Source organism: Bos indicus, chromosome 16 (assembly GCF_029378745.1).
Source record: "Bos indicus isolate NIAB-ARS_2022 breed Sahiwal x Tharparkar chromosome 16, NIAB-ARS_B.indTharparkar_mat_pri_1.0, whole genome shotgun sequence".
NCBI classification, from domain to species: Eukaryota; Metazoa; Chordata; class Mammalia; order Artiodactyla; family Bovidae; genus Bos; species Bos indicus.
Genome location: NC_091775.1, coordinates 32,312,298 through 32,336,951, shown reverse-complemented (window position 1 = coordinate 32,336,951; position 24,654 = coordinate 32,312,298). Strand labels below are relative to the sequence as shown.

General features: G+C 42.4%; 1 protein-coding gene and 1 pseudogene across 2 annotated transcripts in view; both read right to left on the bottom strand.

Moving 5' to 3' along the window:
• The window catches only part of SMYD3 (SET and MYND domain containing 3), a 739,559-nt gene that overhangs the window by 140,920 nt on the left and 573,985 nt on the right, over nucleotides 1-24,654 (bottom strand). Inside the window, exon 8 of one of the 2 annotated variants that reach the window (XM_019976597.2) lies at nucleotides 16,137-16,247. The exons of the other annotated variant lie outside the window; for it this stretch is intronic. Within the exon in view, the coding sequence (XP_019832156.1) occupies nucleotides 16,137-16,247 (111 nt within the window). The remainder of the gene's footprint in view (nucleotides 1-16,136; nucleotides 16,248-24,654) is intronic. 2 annotated transcript variants of the gene reach the window in all.
• LOC139176357 (uncharacterized) lies at nucleotides 12,773-16,130 on the bottom strand (annotated as a pseudogene).

Here is a 24,654-nt window from a genome sequence, read left to right as displayed (position 1 = left end):
TCTATCTAAACAATACAAAAACAATCTAATATATATATATTTTCTGTTTTTATTTCTAGAGCTCTGTCATCCAAAGGAGATGAGAAATTGGATAAAGATATTATTTTAAGCACTTCAAGATGAGTGAACAAATGGAAGTGATCTTGCAAGAAAAACAGTCAGAGGGGAACTTCTAGCCAACTTACTCTTTTAACCTTTACCTTTGCCCCGACGCCCAGGTACAGTACCCACAGCGCCTCATCAAAAGAGTATCGTCTCAGAGTTAGCATCCCTGGGTTTTCTGGTCCTGACTCTCTAACATCACTCACTGTCCAGGTCACTTTTACTCTCTGTAAAAGGAAGGTATTGAAGCAGATGCCTAATGTTTCTTCCAGCTATTCAAACTGAACTGACACCTTCTGACATATCACTAGCCTTTTGTGATATTTGTTTATGGATCTAAGTAAAAAGCATGCTTTCTTGTGCCTCTTTTAGGCTCTGAAAGTATGCACTCAACAATATGTAGGGAGAGCCCAATCTTAGCGTCATTTCAGCAGGTTTTGGGGTAAGAGTGTGGAGAAATGCAGAAACACATACAACATGCCGTATTTACCTGGAGCCCTAGAGCTACTTCTCAAAGGGTCTAAGAAAGTGGAACCACAGTTGGTAGCCCCCATCCACAACTCACAGAGCCACATCACACATTCTCCTGGACTCACCAATGACACCATTTTCCCAGCTTCACCCCCTTATGGAGGCGATGTTGCCGCAGGGGCCTGTCTGCTGCTGCTGCTTGGTCGCTCAATCATGTCCAACTCTGTAACTTCATGGACTGTAGCCCACCAGGCTCCTCTGTCCATGGGATTCTCCAGGAAAGAATACTGAAGTGGGTTGCTATTCAATTCTTCAGGGGATCTTTCTGACCCAGAGATTGAACCCAGGTCTCCCACACTGCAGGCAAATTCTTTACCTGTCTATAACTACACAAATAGTGAGCCCCAAGGAGTTACCATGAAATTCACTATTTAGTCTGCTTCTTCCCATATCACGACGGTGAGATGTCAGTGGAAGTTTGTGTGACAGAGACCCACAGGATTCCAAAGGTTTGGGAAGTCAAGCACGTCATATTTTAAGGACTTTGGGCAGGTGCCATGGATAAAAAGTCTTAGCCTTCAAGTCTGCTGTTGTGCCCAGCAAATAGATACAGGGGGGAAATGTACTTTGCAAATTAAATAAATAAAAGTTATTTTTGAGTGGCATCATATTCTCTTAATTTCTACACAGATTATTACAATTTAAGGAATGAGAATACCCCATCTTCCCATGAGCCAGCTACAGGTTTTAGGCACAACCCTTGCCCATTGCCCTGCAGAGTAGCTGGTCTCACCCACTCTGGAGCCCTGAGCTGCTGTGACTGCTGAGGAGGCCTATTCTTAGGCTCAGGGCTGAGGGAGGATGGAAGACACTCTTCTGCACTGAAGTGAGAAATCAGTGGCAAGGGAAGTCTTGTCTGGCCTCTGTTCCCATGGAGTTCCATGATTTCTGCTTCATCGTGGGCAAAAGATTCCAAGTGTAGTCACACTCAGAAAGGAAGAATTCCCACGTGCTAAATCCTAAAAGCAGCAGCATCTCCTCTGGGAGGGAACTTGAGGAAAGAGCCAGGATGACATCTGGTTTGTCCCGGGATCTGGGGGGAAGGGGAGGAATGGCCTGCAGGTCACTCTGGCCGGCGTCACTCCTGCTGTCTTTGCTGTCTTCCCACTCATTCAGACAGCCGCCTCCCTTCCCTCCTCCCCGCACATATCCCCACACTCCTACATACAGCCCAACCACACACCCTTCAGTGTGAGCCTCGTCAGGAAATGTGGGAATGAACAGGGTCACATGTGATGAAGGGTCGTGAGATGCCTCAGCCTGGACACAGGTCAGCTCCCTTCTCAGGAGGGAGCGCCCAGGCAGGGGTGGGCGGGGTATCACAGGGTGAATACAAGAGTGAAAAGTACTAATCACCACGACACAGGGATCACTGGAGCCAAACAGAAGGCATTAGGAACAAAAAAGGGGAAGGAAGCAGGCAAAGATGACTAAAAGTTGGAGCAGGAAGACTTCAAAAGCTGTCAAGAAGATTAGGTGAGCAATTCGGGGAATCTGATCAGCAAATGATGGGAACAGCAGATGCTGTAATTCCTACAACTTTCCATTTAGACTCTTTCCTCAGACAACTTGATAACAATAATAGCCACCATCACTGAGGAAATACCACCTCCTGAGCTAGACTTACATTATCTAATTGAACCCTCCAAGCAGCTTTGCCAGATATGGATTATTCTCATCTTACAAAAGGAAAAACTAGGGACTATTACAGGGAGACCTGCCAACATCCAACAGTTAGGAGGCAGCAGACTCTGCATGCCTCTAAAGCATGTAGTCAACTGCCCTGCTACCCAACATTCAGATTTGACCTCTGCCTAGCGTCACCAGTGATCCGAGTAGGTGTTCCAGGACTAGAGCTCAACTACTCCAATACCTAATACTGCACCCTTTCTATGATATACTATTGTCTTACATAAGATATTGATTCAACAAATGCTACTGGAATAATGGGGCATCCATTTGCCAAAAATAAATGAATAAATAAACAAACCTTGTACTACATATAAAAATTAACTAAAAAATGGATCACACCTAAAACTATAAAATTTCTAATAGAAGACACAGAAAAATCTTTATTCTCTTGGGTTAGGCAAAGATTTCTTAGATATACCATCAGAAGACAGATTTGTTAAAGAAAGAGAATGAAAACTGAATGGCAGTAAAATTAAAAACCTCCACCCAAAAAATAAAATAAATAAAATAAAAACCTCCACCCTTCAAAATACTCTTTCAAGAGAATTAAAAGACAAGTCACAGACAAGGACAAACGTTTTCTGAAATATGTATCTAATAAAAGACTTGGATGCAGGATAAAGAACTCTCAAAACTCAAGAAGAAAATACCTAACTTTTAACATGGGCAAAAGATTTGAACAAGTATATCACCAAATAAGTTATATAGATGGCAAATAAGCACATGAAAATAATAAATCATCAGTCTGTCCAAGGGGGTTTCTCCAGGCTAGACTACTGGAGTGGGTTGTCATGCCCTCCCCCAGGGGATCTTCTCAACCCAGGGATTGAACCCACATATCTTATGTTGCCTTTATTAAGTGGGTTCTTTACCACTAGCGCCACCTGGGAAGCCCCATTAGCCATTAAAAAATGCAAATTAAAGCCAGAAAGTGAAATTAACTATACGTCTATTTGAATGATTAAAAACAAAAACAAAACTGATAAAATCAAGTGCTGGCAAGGAAGTGAAGTAACTGGAGCTTTCATTCATTGATGGTGGGAAATTCAAAATGGTACAGCTACTTTAGAAAACAGGTTGGCAATTTCTTATACAGTTTAACATATATTTACTGCACGACCCAGCAATCCTACTCCTAGATATTTACCCAAATGAAATGAAAATTTATATTCACACAAAAACCTACATCAGTTCAGTTCAGTCGCTCAGTTGTGTCTCTTTGCGACCCCATGAGTCGCAGCATGCCAGGCCTCCCTGTTCATCACCAACTCCCAGAGTTCACCCAGACTCACGTCCATCGAGTTGGTGATGCCATCCAGCCATCTCATCCTCTGTCGTCCCCTTTTCCTCTTGCTCCCAATCTCTCCCAGCATCAGAGTCTTTTCCAATGAGTCAACTTTTCGCATGAGGTGGCCAAAGTATTGGAGTTTCAGCTTTAGCATCATTCCTTCCAAAGAACACCCAGGGCTGATCTCCTTCAGAATGGACTGGTTGGATCTCCTTGCAGTCCAAGGGACTCTCAAGAGTCTTCTCCAACACCACAGTTCAAAAGCATAAAGTTCTTCGGCGCTCAGCTTTCTTCACGGTCCAATTGTCACATCCATACATGACCACTGGAAAAACCATAGCCTTGACTAGATGGACCTTTGTTGGTAAAGTAATGTCTCTGCTTTCGAATATGCTATCTAGGTTGGTCATAGCTTTCCTTCCAAGGAGTAAGCGTCTTTTAATTTCATGGCTGCAGTCACCATCTGCAGTGATTTTGGAGCCCCCCGAAATAAAGTCTGACACTGTTTCCACTGCTTCCCCATCTATTTGCCATGAAGTGATGGGACGAGATGCCATGATCTTTGTTTTCTGAATGTTGAGCTTTAAGCCAACTTTTTCACTCTCCTCTTTCACTTTCATCAAGAGGCTCTTTAGTTCTTCTTCACTTTCTGCCATAAGGGTGGTGTCATCTGCATATCTGAGGTTATTGATATTTCTCCTGGCAATCTTGATTGCAGCTTGTGCTTCTTCCAGCCCAGCGTTTCTCATGATGTACTCTGCATATAAGTTAAATAAGCAGGGTGACAATATACAGCCATGGTGGAGAGGTCTGACAGAATGTGGTCCACTGGAGAAGGGAATGGCAAATCACTTCAGTATTCTTGCCTTGAGAACCCCATGAACAGTATGAAAAGGCAAAATGACAGGATACTGAGAGAGGAACTCCCCAGGTCGGTAGATGCCTAATATGCTACTGGAGATCAGTGGAGAAATAACTCCAGAAAGAATGAAGGGATGGAGCCAAAGCAAAAACAATACCCAGTTGTGGATGTGACTGGTGATAGAAGCAAGGTCCGATGCTGAAAAGAGCAATATTGCATAGGAACCTGGAATGTCAGGTCCATGAATCAAGGCAAATTGGAAGTGGTCAAACAGGAGATGGCAAGAGTGAACGTCGACATTCTAGGAATCAGCGAACTAAAATAATAGGACTGGAATGGGTGAATTTAACTCAGATGACCATCATATCTACTACTGTGGGCAGGAATCCCTCAGAAGAAATGGAGTAGCCATCATGGTCAACAAAAGAGTCCGAAATGCAGTACTTGGATGCAGTCTCAAAAACGACAGAATGATCTCTGTTCTTTTCCAAGGCAAACCATTCAGTATCACAGTAATCCAATTCTATGCCCCAACCAATAACGCTGAAGAAGCTGAAGTTGAACGGTTCTATGAAGACCTACAAGACCTTTTAGAACTAACAACCAAAAAAGATGTCTGGTTGGGGACTGGAATGCAAAAGTAGGAAGTCAAGAAACACCTGGAGTAACAGGTAAATTTGGCCTTGGAATACGGAATGAAGCAGGGCAAAGGCTAATAGAGTTTTGCCAAGACAACGCACTGGTCATAGCAAACACCCTCTTCCAACAACACAAGAGAAGACTCTACACAGGGACATCACCAGATGGTCAACACCGAAATCAGACTGATTATACTCTTTGCAGCCAAAGATGGAGAAGCTCTATACAGTCAGCAAAAACAAGACCGGGAGTTGACTGTGGCTCAGATCATGAAATTCAGACTGAAATTGAAGAAAGTAGGGAAAACCACTAGACCATTCAGGTATGACCTAAATCAAATCCCTTATGATTATACAGTGGAAGCGAGAAATATTTTTAAGGGACTAGATCTGATAGATAAGAGTGCCTGATGAACTATGGACTGAGGTTTGTGACATTGTACAGGAGACAGGGATCAAGACCATTCCCATGGAAAAGAAATGCAAAAAAGCAAAATGGCTGTCTGGGGAGGCCTTACAAATAGCTGTGAAGAGCCTACATAGGAATGTTTAAAGTGGCTTCATTGATAATCACCACCAATTGGAACAGAACCCAAACACCCTTCAATTGGTAAATAGATAAACTGTGGGACAGCTGCATAATAGATTACAACTTGACAATAAACCAAATACTGAGATTATAAATTTACATGCATGTAAAAATAACATGGCTGAGTATCAAATGCATCATTCTAAATGAAGGAAGATAGAATCAAATGGCTGTTAGGATCAATTTATATGACATTCTGGAAAAGGTTAAGCTCTAGTGACAGCAGAGCAGGGGTTAGCAGGGGCTGGAGGTGGGGGTGGAGGCTGACTTTAAAGCAGTTACAGGGGAATCTGGGGAGGGGTTGGGATTGATCTGTATCTGGGTAGTTGTGGTGAGGCAAACGGCATGTATTTGTCAAAACTCAGAACTGTGCAGTAAAAAGAGTGAATTTTAATGGGCGCAAATCATACTCCCATTTTTAAAATCTAAGAGAGGGAAAATGTATATACTATTAATGAAATTACAGAGAAAATACAGTGGAGCAATTAAGAATGTAGCTCCTGAAGTTACTGCATCTGCAAAGTGTGAAGGAGAGCAACCACCCTCTTATAAGATGATGGAGATTAAGTGAGAGGAGGTATATAATCATGCCCGGCACACAGTGAGAGCCCCGAAGCTTGAGTAGACAAAATTATGATGATTCTATGCTTTGAGGAAGAGTACCTCACTCTAGGGCTTCCCTGTTGGCTCAGCAGTAGAGAATCCACCTGCTAACGCAGGGTCAGGAAAATCCACCGGAGGAGAAAATGGCAACACACTCCAGTATCCTTGCCTGGGAAATCCCATGGAAGGAGCAGCCTGGAAGGGTCCGTGGGGTTGCAAAGTGTCGGACACGACTTAGGGACTAAACAACCACCACCACTTCACTCCGCAGCGCTCCTTGAGCACCATGTGCCACGTGCTGAGTGAGGTAATGTGCCCAGGACACAGAATACATACTTCCTTGTCACAGGAGCTGCCACCACTGAATCCGTTCCCCAAGCCAGAGCTGCTTCTACACCAAAACCCCGGAGAAAAGAATTTGTATGCAAGAATTGTAAAGGTTATGAGATGGCATTCATGTCCCCACAAATTGTGGCAAAACCCTCTTCTTACCCTTGGGGTGGGCTTTTGGATAAACCAGAGCCATATGGTCTCTGGGGGAAGTCAGTGTTGAAGCGCTGTGACCTGTGATATGGAAACAGCACACCCCAGGGCTAATGCCATAGCTACAGGGTATATTTCACAGCCTGCTATGCCCACTGTGCCATACCCAGAAGCCTTGCCCTGGCATTCACAGAGACACTGCATGTGGGGTTAGGTGATTATGAAGCCAATCAACCCCTTTCCTCACTTTAACATTTTTACAGCCATTTTTGGAAAAACCATTCTTCTGGGTGTTTGGAGAAACAAGACAGGTAACATATAGTAGTGTTAGGTTTTATTGCTTAAAAACTTATCACACACACACATGCACAACACACTTTCTCTCTCTTTCCTTCAGTTTCCTACCAAATCGTGCTAATCTTCTGAAGATAATGTAATTCTGTTATGATGAAAACTTTAGAAACAGGAAACACATTCTACTTAGATTGTTAAAACTTGAAATAAAAAACAATTCAGAGCTGACTGGGCTCATCATTCCTACCATGAGGCATTTCTGCTTACAATTAATTTAGCAAAATAGAAGAAGGCAGCAAATATATATATATATATATCTTGGTTTTCTAATGACCTTTCAGTAATTGCTCATATTTCAAAAAGACTCAAGTTACCATAAAAACCTTTTCCTGGGTAGAAAACTTTCATTTCCTTTGAATACAGCTTTAACTCTACATCCTTTACTCCTTCTTCAGACAATCCTTGTTCCTCCCTTTGGGTCAAGCCTGCCTCTTCTCCCCAGTTTTTCCAGTTTAGCAGTGACAGGGCAGGGACAGCGCAGCACATACAGGAACCAAGGCTGCGCTTGCCTGGCACCAGCACTAGCCGTGACTCTAAGGGACGCTGGGCTCTGTAACCCACAGAGGTTGTGGAAGGCTTCAGAGAGACCCAAGAAAAGGGAGTCTCTGAAAAGAAACTGAAATGATTACCAAAGACATTGCTTTATTTCTATAGGAGAAAATGTGTGTGCATAGTTGCTCAGTCGTGTCTGACTCTTTGAGACCCTTTGGACTGTAGCCCACCAGGCTCCTCTGTCCATGGGATTCTCCAGGCAAGAATACTAGAGTGGGTTGCCATTTCCCTCCTCCGGGCGATCTTCCCAGCCCAGGGACTGAACCTGTGAATCCTGTGTCTTCTGCATGGCAGACCATCAGGGAAACCCCACAGGAGAAAATAAGAGCAAGTGAACTTAGAATCGTAGTATCAAGGAATGAGGAGTTTCTGAGGGTGTTTCCCCTACAGAACCATCTTTTAAACTATTTTTGAAATGGATATACTTTCAGAATGACTCTACTCAACTCTGTCCATAGAAGGCCCAGTGATACAAGACACAGATGCCTGCTTCGCAGACAGGCTGGTACCAGGAAAAGTGCACACATGTTTGGAAGCCCTCGGGAGAATTAGATCATTGTTTATCCTCATATTTTCTTCCGCTGCCAAAGACTTGAATTCTTAGCTATGAGAAGCGAACAGCAGGCTTCCAACAAGATGGTGTAAGTTCAGACTTGGAGGTGCTCACCTCTACTCCAAAGTGATAGTAATGATAAGTAAACTATAAAAAGAGAAACAAAAATGGCTTTACTAATTCAAAACAAGATCAACATCTCTTCTGGACCAGTAACAGAAATGCAGAGCAGTCAGAAAAACCGAAGCCAGAGCCTCAGGTCTGGAAGCTGGCAGTCACAGACACGCATTTAGTCCCAATGGTTAAGAGAGAAAAGTGTTTCACAGACAAAGGTGAGCTTAAAGGCAAGGGTGAGTCTTCCCTGGTTATGAAAAGAGGCTGAAAATATAGGATGATGACATGTTTCCTGGGGATAAATATTTACAGGAACTGTTGGCCCTGGAAAGCCTAGAAGACACACATAGTCTCTCCGGGTACAGAGTCAGATGCCCGTTGCCTAAGTAACCAGGTCTGCAATCTCAACATCACTGTGGTCCACACTTAAAACGCCATGAAGTCTGGTTCTGAGCTGGGGCCTGAGGGAGGCAAGCAGAAAGCTACGAGAGGGCAGACACGCAGAGGAGGAGGAAAAAGAACAAAAGAAGACGTCCCACTAAAAATGGGCCTGCCACACAGAATTCCAAAGCACACAGCGAAATGCAAGGCTAAGGCAGATACTCAACAAAAATAAAAGATCAAGAATCTGTATGTGATTTCACTCCAGGAAACTGAACTATAGCACTGAACGACCAAGACTTCAGGATGTGCAAATAGATAGCTAACAGAGAGGCACGTACTGGACATGAATAAGAAATTACAGAACAGAAACATGTAGCAATAAAACCTAAACTGGAAGATTGGGAATAAAAAGCAAATTTGAAATCCTGCAAATAAAAAAGTCATTAAAGCAACCCAATAGCAAAATAGCATGTGATGTAAGGGCGCTTTAGTTTTAGAAACATAGAATAAAGCCAGAAGCTGAAATGGGGCACCTCTAGGGGGCAAGAATTGGGGAGCAGCAGGAGACAGCGTGTACTAATAAGGTTTTCAATGGGGGTCTAGTACTTTGACTTCTAATAAATTTTTTTTTAATTAAAAGACTATAAGAAATAATAAAGGACTACTTGAAGGATATGCAATCTTTGCTTTCTTCTATATAGTTCTATAAGTTTTACTCTTGGAATGAAGTAAGCCAGAGATAAAGAACCTAGATTACATAAATTTTCACCTTCCTTACTTCTTTGATTAAGCTACAATGTGAAATTATGTCAATCAGCCACACTGAAGAATATTATAAAAGTCAGCTGTTTAAATCTTTGTGGATGTCTGGACAAGGATATTGATCAGTCAGTCTCAGTGGGACCCATGGCGGGGGCCTCAGAGAAAGGAAAAAACTGCTTCAGCTGAGGAGCATGTATGTGTCCAGTCTTCCAGGTACTGTGCATTTTGAAATTAGTCTTAATACAACTCCCTTGTATTACAGGTAGAAAAAAATCAAGAGAGGCTGAATGCCTTGTGCAAGATAGATACATGATGGACTGGAATTCAGCACAGAAATAGAGCACTTTTCTTTTTTTCTTAAATAATTGAGATTTTCTTGGCTATTTTGAGGATCAGTACACAGATGTTTGGCTGCTGAGAAATTCAGAGCAAATTTGTAATTTATTTCTTATCACTATACAGGATCATATGGCATGCATTCTGGGTTCTAACTTGGTTTTATCTGATTTTTTGTCACTTATTTCACAAATCAATATAAAATGTATCTGTTATATGGCATATGCAGGTATATATTACTGCATACATGTGTATCATGTACGCATGTGTGCCTGAAAGCCACTTCAGAATCTTTTAGATGGGGGAAGGTTATAATTAGATTAATCAAGTTAGATCAGATAACTGAAGAAGAGAAGAGAGGGAAAAGGAAAAGAGAAAAAAGAAACCAAGGTAGGCTGGACCCTGGGTCATGATCCTGGAGGACAGTGAATGCCATGCTGAGTTTGAAGTTTATGTTGAAGACTAAAGATAATGCTAAATACATTTAAAAATTCTGAATAAAGCAACAGCATGGAAGTAGTGCTGTTTCAGAAAACTTACTCTGAAACCATGTAAAAGACACATGAAAGAGAAAGAAATTTGAGTGTCAGGTGACCATTTAGGGTCTATTTCAATAATCTAGGAATGGGGCAAGAGGGCTGTGAGTAGATCGACGTGTTTTAAAAGAAAGATCATATGTAACAGGTATTAGGAAAGAAAGTGACATGGAAAGTAAACACAGCTTTTTCTTTTGCAATAAAACATGTGACATCCAGGGAAGCATACTAGGTACTATCCATGAACTTACAGAAACAATCAGTTCCATTTCATCTGTTCTGTTCCTATTGCCTTGGATTTTGACCTGCACAAGCCAAATCATTCCAAAACCTTCTCGAGAAGGTAAGTTTTATTTCTTCCAGAAATTAAGTTGTCGCCGATTACAAATGACAGCTAACTCCACAAATGCAAATTACCCCTGCTATTAAAAGGCCTCTTGCCTTCCTGAAATACGACACCAGGCAAGTCCAGTAACATGCAGATGTAGGCACATAATAAATATTACTTGATGCAGAAACCTGTTGAGATGAATTTTCTAGGTTCCAAGAAAAGCAGAAAAATAAGCTTGAAAACTTTAAATCTAAGACCTGAAGTAAATATAATTTTTGACTGAATTAATTTTGAATGTATGCTCTTTTGGGGATGCACTAAATTGAATTCACCTTTATATTTTTCAAATCAAATAAACAGTATAGAGAATTCAGAAGGAATGTTTATATCGCTAAACACAACAAAATTCTCAAATAGAAACTTGAAAATATAACTGATGAACTAATTGAAATCAAGTTTATATTCTCATCTAAATATATATTCTACTCACTCCACTAGGAAATATTTCATAGAAATAAGGGGTAATAGAGCCAGAAGGGGCCTTAAGATGATGGAGTCTTAATACAACCCTCCTTTGTGTAACAGATGACATAAAAAATCAGAGAGGAAGAATGCCTTGCCCAAGATAGGTACACAATGGACTGGAATCCAGCACAGAAATCAAGCATTTTTTTTAAAAATAATAATAGAGATCTTCTTGGCTATTTTGAGGATTAGTACACAGATATTTCAATTTGCTCACAATTCTTAAAATCTGAAAAATCATGTCATTGTGATTCTTTCCTAAAACAGTTATTCTGGTGACTTTCCAGCTTAAAATTTGAAGGCAAATTTTTCTTAATAGGATATTAAGTACCAGTATCTTCAAATATTGTTAAGTTACTACATTATAAATTTCACTAATTCACAATTTAATATCATATGGCACCCTACTCCAGTACTCTGGCCTGGAAAATCCCATGGACTGGGGAGCCTGGTGGGCTGCAGTCCATGGGGTCGCTGGGAGTCAGACATGACTGAACGACTTCCCTTTCACTTTTCACTTTCATGCATTGGAGAAGGAAATGGCAACCCACTCCAGTGTTCTTGCCTGGAGAATCCCAGGGACGGGGGAGCCTGGTGGGCTGCCATCTATGGGGTCGCACAGAGTCGGACATGACTGAAGCGACTTAGCAGCAGCAGCAGCACACTATATATTAAAATTTTCAGTTTTCTTTCACAGTATATTACCAAAGTTAGTACAAAAACTGCACTACCATGACCAAAGATGTTAGCATGCAATTCTGACAGGGACAACCAAGACAAGGGATTTTCTTTAGGAAACGATTCTACTGAAAACAACACAGGAATGGAAGTTCAAATGTTCAAGACACAGTAAACATACAATGTGACTTCAAATTGCCATTTAATATGCTTTGTATTATAAGATATAAAAAATAATCCCCATCTATGGTATGTTAAGTGGACATTCAAGACAATCAAAACCTCCTTATTCAATATCCCACTATTTCCTGGTTGTACCAAAAAAGTAAAAAAACAGAAAATGTTTTTACCTCTTAAAAAAACCCTTGCAAGGGGAGGGAGGGACAAATTGGGAGAGTAGGATTGACATATATATATATAATCACGTGTTAAATAGATAACTAGTGGGAAGCTCAGAGAAGGCGATGGCACCCCACTCTAGTACTCTTGCCTGGAAAATCCCATGGATGGAGGAGCCTGGTAGGCTGCGGTCCATGGGGTCGCGAAGAGTCGGACGCGACACGACTGAGAGACTTCACTTTCACTTTTCACTCTCATGCATTGGAGAAGGAAATGGCAACCCACTCCAGTGTTCTTGCCTGGAGAATCCCAGGGGCGGCGAGCCTGGTGGGCCGACGTCTATGGGGTCGCACAGAGTCGGACACGACTGAAGCGACTTAGCAGCACCAGCAGTGGGAAGCTGGTGTATAGCAGAGAGAGCTCTGCTCGGTGCTCTGTGATGACCTAGAGGGGTGTGACAGAGGGGTGGGATGGGGGAGGGGTGGGAGGGAGGCTCCAGAGTGGGGGATATATGTATACATATAGCTGATTCACCTTATTGTACAGCAGAAGCTAATGCAGTTATGCTCCCCCCCAAAAAAAATTTTTTAAAAACCCTTTACACTTAAAAAGGGAAGGAAGTAGAATTTTCTTCTTAAAAATGTCTCCAGAGCTTCTAAAAGTCTTGTATTTACAAATTATTAGATAAAAATATTCCTCTGAGTCATGCCAGAAGGGAGACAGGGGCCACTGATATGACATAGCAGATGATATTAATCAGACAGCTTTTTTCTTTCCTGTTCATCAGAGGCTAGACTTGCTTCATTTTTACTTTCTCCATTTTCTACAGGTAAATCTTCTTCAGTTTCTTGCTTAGGCATTTCGGCCAGTTTTCCCTCTGCTCCCTTTTTCCCTTTTGTGTGCACTTTTTGGTCTGAAGAGTATCCTTTCCTGATGCCTCTGTGGCTTCACGTCCACGTTTTCAGGAACAGGCTTAGCTGACAACCTTGCCCATCTCTTGGGCTCCCCATTCGCCACCCCTTTGGTGGAGCTGACCCTCCCCTTGGGCGTCATGATGGTGGTGGGGCGGGTGTGCGCTAGGTACCTGTGGGCTACTGGGCACCAACAGCCTTCCCAAAGCCAGATGCTGCCACGCCTCCTGCCCGCCAGTACTTTTTTGATGATACAGCTTGGCCTGCCTCTAACACAATATTCGTAATGGTTTAAGTTATATGTCAACTTGACTGGGTCATAGGGTGCCCAGACATTATTCTGGGTGTGCCCATGAAAGTGTTTTTGGATGAGATTAACACGTGGATAAACTGGCTTATTAAAGCAGATTGTTCTCCCCAGTGTGAGTGGGCCACGCGCAATCAGTTGAAGCCTTGAATAGCACAGAAAGGCTGACCCCACCACTAGTAAGAGCAAACTCCTCCTCCAGGATTTCAATTTCTTCCTCTCTTTGGACTCAAACCGAAATACTGGCTTTCTTGCATTGCTGAGCCTACCAACTTTCAGACTGTAACTTAATGCCATCAGCAACCCTGGGTCTCCTGCCTGCCGACTGCAGATCTTGGGACCTGTCAGTCTCCAATAATCACATGAGCCAAATCCTTATAATCAATAAATCAACCTCTGTCTCTTTACATGTGTGCATGCATGTGTACACACAAACACACATATACACCCTGCTCATTCTCTTCCTCTGGACAATCCTAATATTATCTCAAACTTTGAACTCAAAGGAGTAAAGAAAATGGTCTTAATGGATGTGATAGACACTACAGATGAGCTACCAAAAAGCTATTCACAACTTCTTCTCCCTTGTCTTCTTCTAGTATAAAGGCTGAAAAGCCAAAATTCTGTTTCCTCACCTCTTTTACAGCTGCAGTAGTATGTGACACAGCTCTGACCCATAAGATACAGGTGGAAATCCCCAGGAGAGTTTCCCTTTTTTCTCTGCCTTTTATCACCCCTTGTTTTTCCTGTCTAGAGCTTGGATGCAATGACTGGGGCTTGGGGGGCAGTAGTCATCCTGGGGCCATGAAGACAAAAGCATATGCTAGGGCTGTCTAAGGGGGAAGACAGATGGATTCTGGGTCTGTGATGAGACCTACCAGTAGCTGCTCTCACGTTGGGCTGCTTCTCTAGAATTACTGAAAAAAACATATTAGTAAAGCCAGTTTACTTTGAGTTATCTGTTATTTGTAGCTAAACTCTTTCCTAACATATTATTTCATCCCATATTTCAACTATAACAATAAGCCAAAAGTGAACATGACCTGAGTTTTAATCAAATAATCACTCAAAAAAACAACTGAGGTCTGCCATACAGATGGCATGTGCGTTTGCATGCACAGTCATTAAGTCATGTCCGACTCCTTGAGATGCTCTGGACTGTAGCCCACAAGGATCCTCAGTCCATAGGATTTTCAGGCAAGGATACTGGAGTGGGTTCCCATGCCCTTCTCCAAAATGGCAGGTAAGAGGCACTAAATGCAACAGCCTTCCCATCCCCAACCAAGGATGCTGATGGGACTCTAGCTTGCTCCCAGCCATTCCAGGTTCAACTCTGAGGAGGAATTCCAGGGGATCTGATTCCTGGAAAGCTTGTGAATGGCAAAACGTAAACACTAAAGTAGACTGAAGCTTGGGGAGCTATCAGCAATGGATCCAACTTTCCCCATTCCATTCATTTATTTCTATAATCTATGCTTTTTCTATAACTAATGCTTTTTTTTTCTATATGACGGGCATGGTTATGGCAAATTAAAGTATCAGACTGATCAAATTAATCAGAGTGTTTTCATTAATTCAAGATGGTGCTTGATTCAGAAGATACATCCTATTAGCAAAACTTACCATTAACTGTTTTTTTAATTGGAGGATAATTGTTTTACGATATTGCATTGGTTTCTTCCATACAACAACATGAATCAGCCATAGGTATACATATGCCCCCTGCCTCTTGAACCTTTCTCTCTATAAGCTATTTTTAATGAAAACCAATCGTGATCATTGATTTCTGCATCTTTAGAGTGAGCTTATGCTCTCTTCTTATGGAGTGAAAGCAACTACCTTTCTCCACTGGTGTGGGCACCAGAAGCCACAGGCAGTTGTCATACAGTGGAAGGAGCACTAGGTTCATCAAAAGATCGGTGTTTGAGACTCGGTGCTACCACTTTTCCTTCATCCTATCCCAGAGGCACAGCGCTGAACCTTTCTGAGTTCTGTTTCTTAATTTATGAGTCTTAAGTTCCAATGAGATAATGATTACAAAAGAATTCCAACAAATATAAAACACTCTACAAAAGTAAGAGTTCATTAGACAACATGATTGTGTGCAAACTAAGAGTAAATAGGTTCAGTGTAAGGAAAGCATATGAGTAATGTGAGAAAAGTTCATTTATTATCTTTATGGCATTTATTTTGACTCTCCATTTCTCAGAAAGTAAAAGTTGCTGGATAAGGAATCTCCATCTGATAAAGTATTACAGCAGAAAGGGTTACAGGAGGAACTTTAAAGAAATAAAAACTAGATAAAACTTGGTGTATTTACCACTGAGCAATAACTGTTACCACTCATATCTTAATTAGCCCTCTTGCTGTAGGCTCTAATAGCACTCTGGCCTCCAACATCTTTTCAATTACATGTTTTACACCCACATTCCCTCTAGACTCCATAGATTGTTACCTGAGATTAAACCTCTTGTTGCCTGGTGGTTGATAAGAGTCCCAGGAAATAAAACATATGCAGCACAATGTATTATTTTATATACCTTTGTTTCCTATTATGCACTGAGAGTCATTCGCTTTTGGGTTAACGGGAAATGAAAGCAGAGTTCTCTGCAAAATCATGGGGATATTGCCTGGGTGGTGTTTCAAGCTGGTTCCATACCACATACCTTGTCCTGGGTTTGACATCGGAAACAGTCACAGTCAAAGCAGTACTGGCCCCGCAGCTGCTTCCTGCGCTCCTCGCTGGTCATCAGCATATCCAAGTAGCAGATGGTGAGCTGCGGAGGCCAGAGAGAGGGAGGCGTCACATGGCTGCTGGGCCCACCTTCTTTAACAAAAGGCTATTACATCAAATTGTTAAAGTAAAACGTGTTTTAGTTTTAGTTACATACCAGAAAGTGTGAGGAGATGCTTCTTACAGTCTCTCCACCCAAATAATCACATGTAAAATTTTTTAAGGCGTTACCTTCCAGTCTTTGTTAGGTATATCATGTATTTAATATTTTAAAGAATTGGGCTCATCAACTCTGCACTTTTGCACATTTTATTCACTAAACAGAAAATATCAAGAGCTGTTATATGTTTGGTGTTAGTAAGTTTTGGTAATACTTTGTGTAACCGCTGGCAATTAATCCTGGCAATCAAATGGATGGCAGATTATGTAGCCAGATCGCTCTTAAATCCTACTCAATTCTATAGCTGCTTCATGGAACTTAGGCTCAACCACATTTGGACTGTTGGAAATGAGGAGACAGTTCTTTCACTTGTGAGGATTTAAAAAGACGGAACACTTTCCAGATAGGGAGAATTTAATGTCAGGATGTGATCACTGATGAAGGTACCTAACTTGACTTCCTTGAACCCTTTTAAATATAATAACTATGCCCTGCCTTGAGTTTTAAGACAGATTTTTCACTTTTCTCTTTCACCTTCATCAACATTCAAAAAGCTAAGATTATGGCATCTGGTTCCATCACTTTATGGCAGATAGAAGAGGGAAAAGTGGAACCAGTGACAGATCTTATTTTCTTGGGCTCCAAAATCACTGAGGACAGTGACTGCAGCCATGAAATTAAGAGACACTTGCTCCTTGCAAGGAAAGCCATGACAAACCCAGATAGTGTATTAAAAAACAAAGACATTACTTTCAGACAGTGAAAGCTACGGGTTTTCCAGTAGAGTGAGAGCTGGACCATAAAGAAGGCTGAGTGCCAAGAACCGATGCTTTCAAATTGTGGTGCTGGAGAAGACTCTTGAGACTCCCCTGGACAGCAAGGAGATCAAACCAGTCAATTCTAAAGGAAATCAACCCTGAATATTCATTGGAAGGACTGATGCTGAAGTTGAAGCTCCAACACTTTGGCCACCTGATGTAAAGAGTTGACTCACTGGAAAAGACCCTGATGCTGGGAAAGACAGAAGGCAAAAGGAGAAGAGGGCAGCAGAGGAGGAAATGGTTAGATAGCATCACCGACTCAATGGGCATGAATTTGAGCAAACTCCAGGAGACAGTGAAGGACAGGGAAGCCTGACGTGGCGTTGTCCATGGGGTTGCAAAGAGTCAGACACGACTTAGCGACTGAACAACAACATGCCTTGCATCCAATAGTGAAAGACCACAGGCGAGAGGGCACACTTGAGGGACTTTCCAGCTTTCTCTCTAGCCCTAGCTTTTCACTTCAAGACGCAGGTCTTTATGTAAGATCAAGATGTTTAAACATTTCTTAGACCTCCTATCTACTGAAAGTCTAATTCAAAACATACAAAATGGAACTCCAGATTTCCCCAACCTTCCCTCACAGCTGGAACATTCCCAGTCTCAGCTGACATTAATTCATCCTTTGTGTTATCCAAGTGGAGACCCTGAGGTCGCCCCTGATTTCCCTTGTTTTCACTTTCCCCACTCAATCCACTAGGACACTCTGTGGACTCATCCATAGAAACACATCCAGAGCCACTCATGTTCCACCTTTTCCTCCTGTTCCATCCTTGTCTGAGCCATCATCATCTCTTGCCTGTAAAATGCAAGTCTCACCAAGCATCCCTGCTTCTCCCCTGAGCTGCCTGCACTCCGTCCTCTAAACCAGACTGATTCATTAAAATGTCAGTTGGATCAGATCTTTCCTCTCTTCTAAATGTTCCAACGGCTCCTCCTTTAGCTTAGAACAAAAGCCAAGTCCTTACAACGGATTCTCATAACACGACTCAAAGTGTGGTTCTGCAGCATGGATTATTGGTCTATGTTGAAGTGAGTACAGAAATGCAAAGGAAACATTTAGAAATTTTGACATCAATCTGGTAAGAGAAATTTTATGTGGCTCTAATAATAAAACATTAGGCTCTTATTTTAAATTCACTTTTCTAGCAATTCGTTTTCATTAAATCTTATAAAACTATCAGCTGACACTGTAATAAGGAAAAAAACAATAAAGAAACTGGTCCTTCATCACAGGTGGTGGGGGCAGCAGTGGCTTCATAACAGGTCTGTTCCTATCTCCTCTCCCCTCCTGGCTGCTTCAGGCAGCACAGCCCCACCGGCGTTTCACACACACACACACACACACCCTGCTCATGGGAGCTTCCTCTGCCCTTCCCCCAGATCTACTATGACGACCTCCCCCAGCTCCTTTGAGTTTCCATCAAAACTGACTTTCTCACTGAGGTCTAACCTTACTACCCCATTTATCTGGCTACTCCAGCTCTTTAGTTGCAGCATGCAGGATCTTTAGTTGTGGCATGTGGGATCTAGTTCCCCGACCCAGGGCCCCCTGCACTGGGAGCTCAGAGTCTCAGCCACCGGATCACAAGGGCAGTCCCCTTACCGCCGTATGTAAAATAACAACTTGACTCCTCCCTCACCCGAGCACTCCTACTTTCCTCATCCTCCTCTAGCTTTCCTTTTTCTGTACCAGATCAGCTAGTGACACACTGCATAAATTACTTCTTTATTTGCTTTTATGTGTAGAAGTAATTAAGGGGGGGTTGCTGTGTGGTGGGGGAAGAAGCAGGTAGTAAAGGAGGAGGAGGAGGCAGGATTATCCACTGAGGGAGAAGACAAACACTCCCTAGAGCGGAACATGCCATGTGGCTTTCTGAGACTTAAAAGAAAGCATCTCCTGTCTACAAAGCCTGATCTTTCCAGTCTGACAGCATGATGGGGCAGGGGAGGCCATATCCTCACAGAAAACATGGCTTCGGGAGGCCTCGTTAAAGCGGTCAGTGGGGAAGGACGTCAAGTTCACGCTGGCCATCACCAGGGTGACAGAAGCCACAGCCTCAGCTGGCTGGCCCTCTATAAACCTTTCCCATGTGAGATGGCTAAAACATGCTGCTCCACATGCAGAAAACAAGAGTGCCTGTCCTTAAGGAATGTACACTGACGTTACTGAATATCTACGATGTGCTGGGCACTCACTCACCAGTGAAAACCAGCCTAGGTCTTAGATCCATTTGGGAATTGTACCCAAATCTATTGATTCAGGCTGACACTCTTTTTACAATAACATGGCTCATGCCTCTGTGGTGCTGGGTCGGGGAAGAGGTTGGGGAGTAGAATTGCATCATGTGGGGTCTTCCTCCGTTGCAGCGCATGGACCCTCTAGCTGTGTCGTGCTGGTGCCAGAGCGGGTAGCCTCAGTGGTTGTGGCACACGGGCTTAGTTGCCCGTGGCAGTAGGATCTTTCCAGATGAGAGACTGAACCCATGTCCTCTGCACTGGCAGGCGGGTTATCAGAAGAGTCCCTACGACTCTAGTTCTCCATCCAGCCAAATGGCTCTTAGTCATCAGCCCCAAATATCAGGATTAACCAGTAGTAGTTATTGGGTGATTACAATGTGCCCAGGGTGAAACCAACAAATCCAGGGCCTGTCTCACCAGAGAAATATGCTTGACAAACTTGAGTGTTTTACAAGGGCCAAAACTCATGAGTGATCATTCCAGCCAGAGAATGGGCAGCAGGAGGCTAGTTATTTCATTGAACCCCAATAGAGAGACTCCTACAGCCTCCCTCAGTAGCCTGTAACTGCCTGGAACCATTACCTGGACTGTGTAATGATCTTCCACCTAGCCTCCCTGCTGCCTTTAGCCTATAGCACATCTTCTAAATTGCTTTAAGGGAGATCTTCCTAAAGCTCACATTTGATCACATCATTTGTCTGCACAAAGTTCTGATGGTTCCTCCCTGAATACAGGATGAGGGTACACAAGGCTTCCCAAGCTGATTTTCTGTCTGCCTTTCTAACCTCAAAATCTCCCCCTGTACCCTTTGGTGATTTAGTTGCTCAGTCACGTCTGACTCCTGCAATGCCATGGACTGTAGCCCACCAGGCTCCTCTGTCCATGCGATTTCGCAGGCAAGAATACTGGAGTGGATTGCCATTTCCTTCTCCAGAGGATCTTCCCAACCCAGGTTTAGAACCTGGGTCTTCTGCATTGCAGGTGGATTATTTACCCTGCCCACTACCATCTTCCATAATTATGTATATGCAACATAATTATGTTGAAACAATGTACACCCTGCATGTGTATGGTGTTGACCTTCACCAGCCAATGAATGCCCTTTTACCCGTTCTCAGCCTATTCAGAACTCTCTCCTCCTTCAGGCACGGCTCAAACAGGACTCCTCCAGTGAAGAATGGCCCATTCTTCTTGGGCCTCTTTCACACCAGTGAAGTTTGCAAAATACACTATAAAAACTGAATGTCTCAACAGTGAAAACATTTTTATCCATAATTTTTTTGGAAAAAAAATCCAAATTACTAACTAGTGATGGCAGCTAAATCACTTTATCAACCAGAGCTAAAAACCTTTATCAAAGACTCACTGAGTCACCAGTTTTAATGGAGAATCTGCTCATTCAATATAGGGCTCATTTAGCAGGAACATATATCTGAAACTTTGCCATTGATCAGTGGATGTTTTAATGGCAAAGAACAAGATCACATTAAAATATTAATGCTACTGACCGTAGCTTTGCCATTTTAGTGTAGCTCTTATGGAAAATGCAGTATATCATTTCCAACATTAGAGTAATATCACGAAAGATATTTGCTGGATATTGAATTTGTTGCTTACTTGAAAATTTCAAGGCAAAATGAATCCCTTTTACATGAAGCCCATCTTCTCATTATGTATTTCTGAGTGGATAATAAGATCAAATTAAAATTAAACTCTGTTTTCATTTCTCAAATTACACTGTCACAATTATAAATTTTTCTAATACTGGCTCTGAATTGAAAATAGACTTTGAAAAATCCTTCCTTTCCTAGAGTAGGATTGACATATATACACTGCTGCTGCTACTACATGACTGCTGCTAAGTCGCTTCAGTCGTGTCTGACTCTGTGCAACCCCATAGACGGCAGCCCACCAGGCTCCCCTGTTCCTGGGATTCTCCAGGCTCAAGAACACTGGAGTGGGCTGCCATTTCCTTCTCCAATGCATGAAAGTGAAAAGTGAAAGGGAAGTCGCTCAGTCGTGTCTGACTCTTAGCGACCCCATGGACTGCAGCCTATCAGGCTCCTCCATCCATGGGATTTTCCAGGCAAGAGTACTGGAGTGGGGTGCCATTGCCTTCTCCATATATATACACTACCATGTATAAAATAGCTAGTGGGAAGCTGCTGTATAGCACAGGGAGCTCAGCTTGGTGCTCTGTGATGACCTAGAGGGGTGGGATAGGGGATGGTTAAGAGGGAGGCTCAAGAGGGAGGGTGTAGATACATACACACACACACACACACACACACACACATATATATATGGCTGATTCACACTGTTGTACAGCAGAAAGTAACAATTTCTGTTAGCAAAGCAATTCTGTGTGTGTGTTCACAGTCACGTTCGACTCTTTGTGACCCCGTAGACTGTAGCCCACCAGGGTCCTCTGTCCATGGGATTTCGTGGGCAAGAATACTGGAGTGGGTTGCCATTTCCTTTTCTATAAAGCAATTATACTTCAATAAAAGTAAATAAATACAATCTTTAAAAAATAAAAAGAAAAATCCTTCCTCTCTTTAAAATCAAACTTGAATGCTAATCATGTCTCTGGTCTTTGTCACAACCTTGTAGCCAATTTTCAAATTCTGCTAATTCTCAGTTCAGTCAGTTCAGTCACTCAGTCGTGTCTGACTCTTCTCGACCTCATGAACTGAAGCATATCAGGCTTCCCTGTCCATCCTCAACTCCTGGAGCTTGTTCAAATCCATGTCCATTGAGTAGGTGATGCCATCCGACCATCTCATTCTCTGTCATTCCCTTCTCCTCCTGCCTTCAATCTTTCCCAGTATCAGGGTCTTTTCCAATGAGTCAGTTCTTTGCATCAGGTGGCCAAAGTATCGGAGCTTCAGCTTCAGCATCAGTCCTTCCAATGAATATACAGGGTCAATTTCCTTTAGGATTGACTGGTTTGATCTCCTTGCAGTCCAAGGGACTCTCCAGAGTCTTCTCCAGCACCAAAGTTCAAAAGCATCAATTCTTCAGCACTCAGCTTTCTTTATGGTCCAACTCTCACATCCATACATGACTACTGGAAAAACCGTAGCCTTGACTAGATGGACCTTTGTTGGCAAAGTAATGTCTCTGCTTTTTAATATGCTATCTAGGTTGGTCACAGCTCTTCTTCCACAGAGCAAGTATCTTTTAATTTCACGGCTGCAGTCACCGTCTGCAGTGATTTTGGAACCCAGGAAAAAGTCTGTCACTGTTTCCATTGTTTCCCCATCTAATTGCTACAAAGTGATGGGACTGGATGCCATCATCCTAGTTTTCTGAATGTTGAATTTTAAGCCAACTTTTTCACTTGCCTCTTTCACTTTCATCAAGAGGCTCCTCAGCTCCTCTTCACTTTCTGTCATAAGGGTGGTGTCATCTACATGTCTGAGGTTATTGATATTTCTCCTGGCAGTCTTGATTCCAGCTTGTGCTTCATCCAATCCAGCATCTCGAGTGATGTACTCTGCATATAAATTAAATAAGTAGGGCGACCGTATACAGTCTTGACATACTCCTTTCCCAATCTGGAACCAGTCCATTGTTCCATGTCCAGTTCTAACTGTTGCTTCTTGACCTGCATACAGATTTCTCAGGAGGCAGGTCAGGTGGTCTGGTATTCCCATCTCTTGAAGAATTTTCTACAGTTTGTTGTGACCCACACCGTCAAACGCTTTGGTGTAGTCAATAAAGCAGAAGTGGATGTTTCTCTGGAACTTTCTTGCTTTTTCTATGATCCAACAGATACTAAAGGAGTCATGTGCATGTGTGTGAGCATGCATGCTCAGTCACTGAGTCGTGTCCAACTCTTTGACACTATGGACTGTAGCCTACCAGGTACTCTGTCCATGGGATTCTCCAGACAAGAATACCAGAGTGGGTTGCCATTTTCTACTCTAGGGGATCTTCCCAACCCACAGATTAAACACATGTCTCAAACTCAGGGATCAAACCCTGCATTGGTAGGGGAATTCTTTACTACTGAGCCACCTGGGAAGATCAAAGGAGACACAGTAAGACACAACTGCCCGTGCTCACGAAGCTTGTCGCTGAACGGAGAAGTCACTAAAAGAGCCAGAATAAATGCCAAAGAAATATTAATAACCACTCTAAGAGAGGTCTCAGAGAAAAAATATCTTATAATTTGAGAAATCAGGAAACACTTTATAGAAGAGATTATATTTGAGGGGTAAATAACATTAAGAAGGTAAAACGGTGGGGAGACAGAGCCACTGAGCACAGAAAGTGTATAATGGTAGGAAAACATTTATTTTCTGAACTGGTATAAAAAGGACTTATGGGGACAATTCTTTCTGTTGAGAAGCCGTTTTGATAAGGACTGTAGGGGGAAATATCTGAGTCTACAGGGCAGATGCTGAGCAGAACTACTTTGTGTGAGGAAAGAAGGATTTGCTTGTTGCTCCAGAGATGGAAAGTGAAGGACATGAAATAAGCACTAAAAGACGGTGTTTTTCAACTAAATGAAAACTAACCAAGGAGAATAATTGGCAGACAAGCCTAGAAAACAAGATATGAAGAAATTTCTCTGTTTTTCTGGGAAGTCCAACTGTTTCTCATAGTGTTCCTGTATGCTTGTCAAGTTACCTATTTTTTTTTTAAATTTAATAAAACAACAACATTATCAAAAGGCAGCCATCGCTCAGCTCCCAAACTAATGTTGTTGAAAATGGATAGCAGTCCCCTTCTTCCCTGGCTTGAAGTCACACATGGTCTAAGGAAAAAAAAATCTAAATTCCACATATTGTTGACAGATATCCCCATGTACCTACTACACCAATCCTAAACACTGGAAATTCAATTAAGTGGCTGATAAGAGACAGCTTATTCAGTTGCAACTCAGTTTGGAGGCAGTCTTATCAAAGCCAAATCCCTGTCTACATAAAATATGGTGCCTCTGAGTTTAGGCTTTATTGGCTGAGTGCTGCATAAATGCAATAAAAGCTTATGATAGTCTGTTTTCCTTGCAATAAATATCCACTTTAGCAAATTGGAAGGTAGAGGGAAACTGGGTTCTAAAAAACATAAATATCTATAACCCAGAATTCAGAGTAGGCACTGGCTCGGGTTCAACAGCGCTGGAGTAGCCCATTATAGCTGTCTTATGAGTCTTCGGACTTCTGAGAAGGGTCCTTATCAAAAGAGGCTGGCTGGGCAGCCTGCAGAATGGAAAGGTC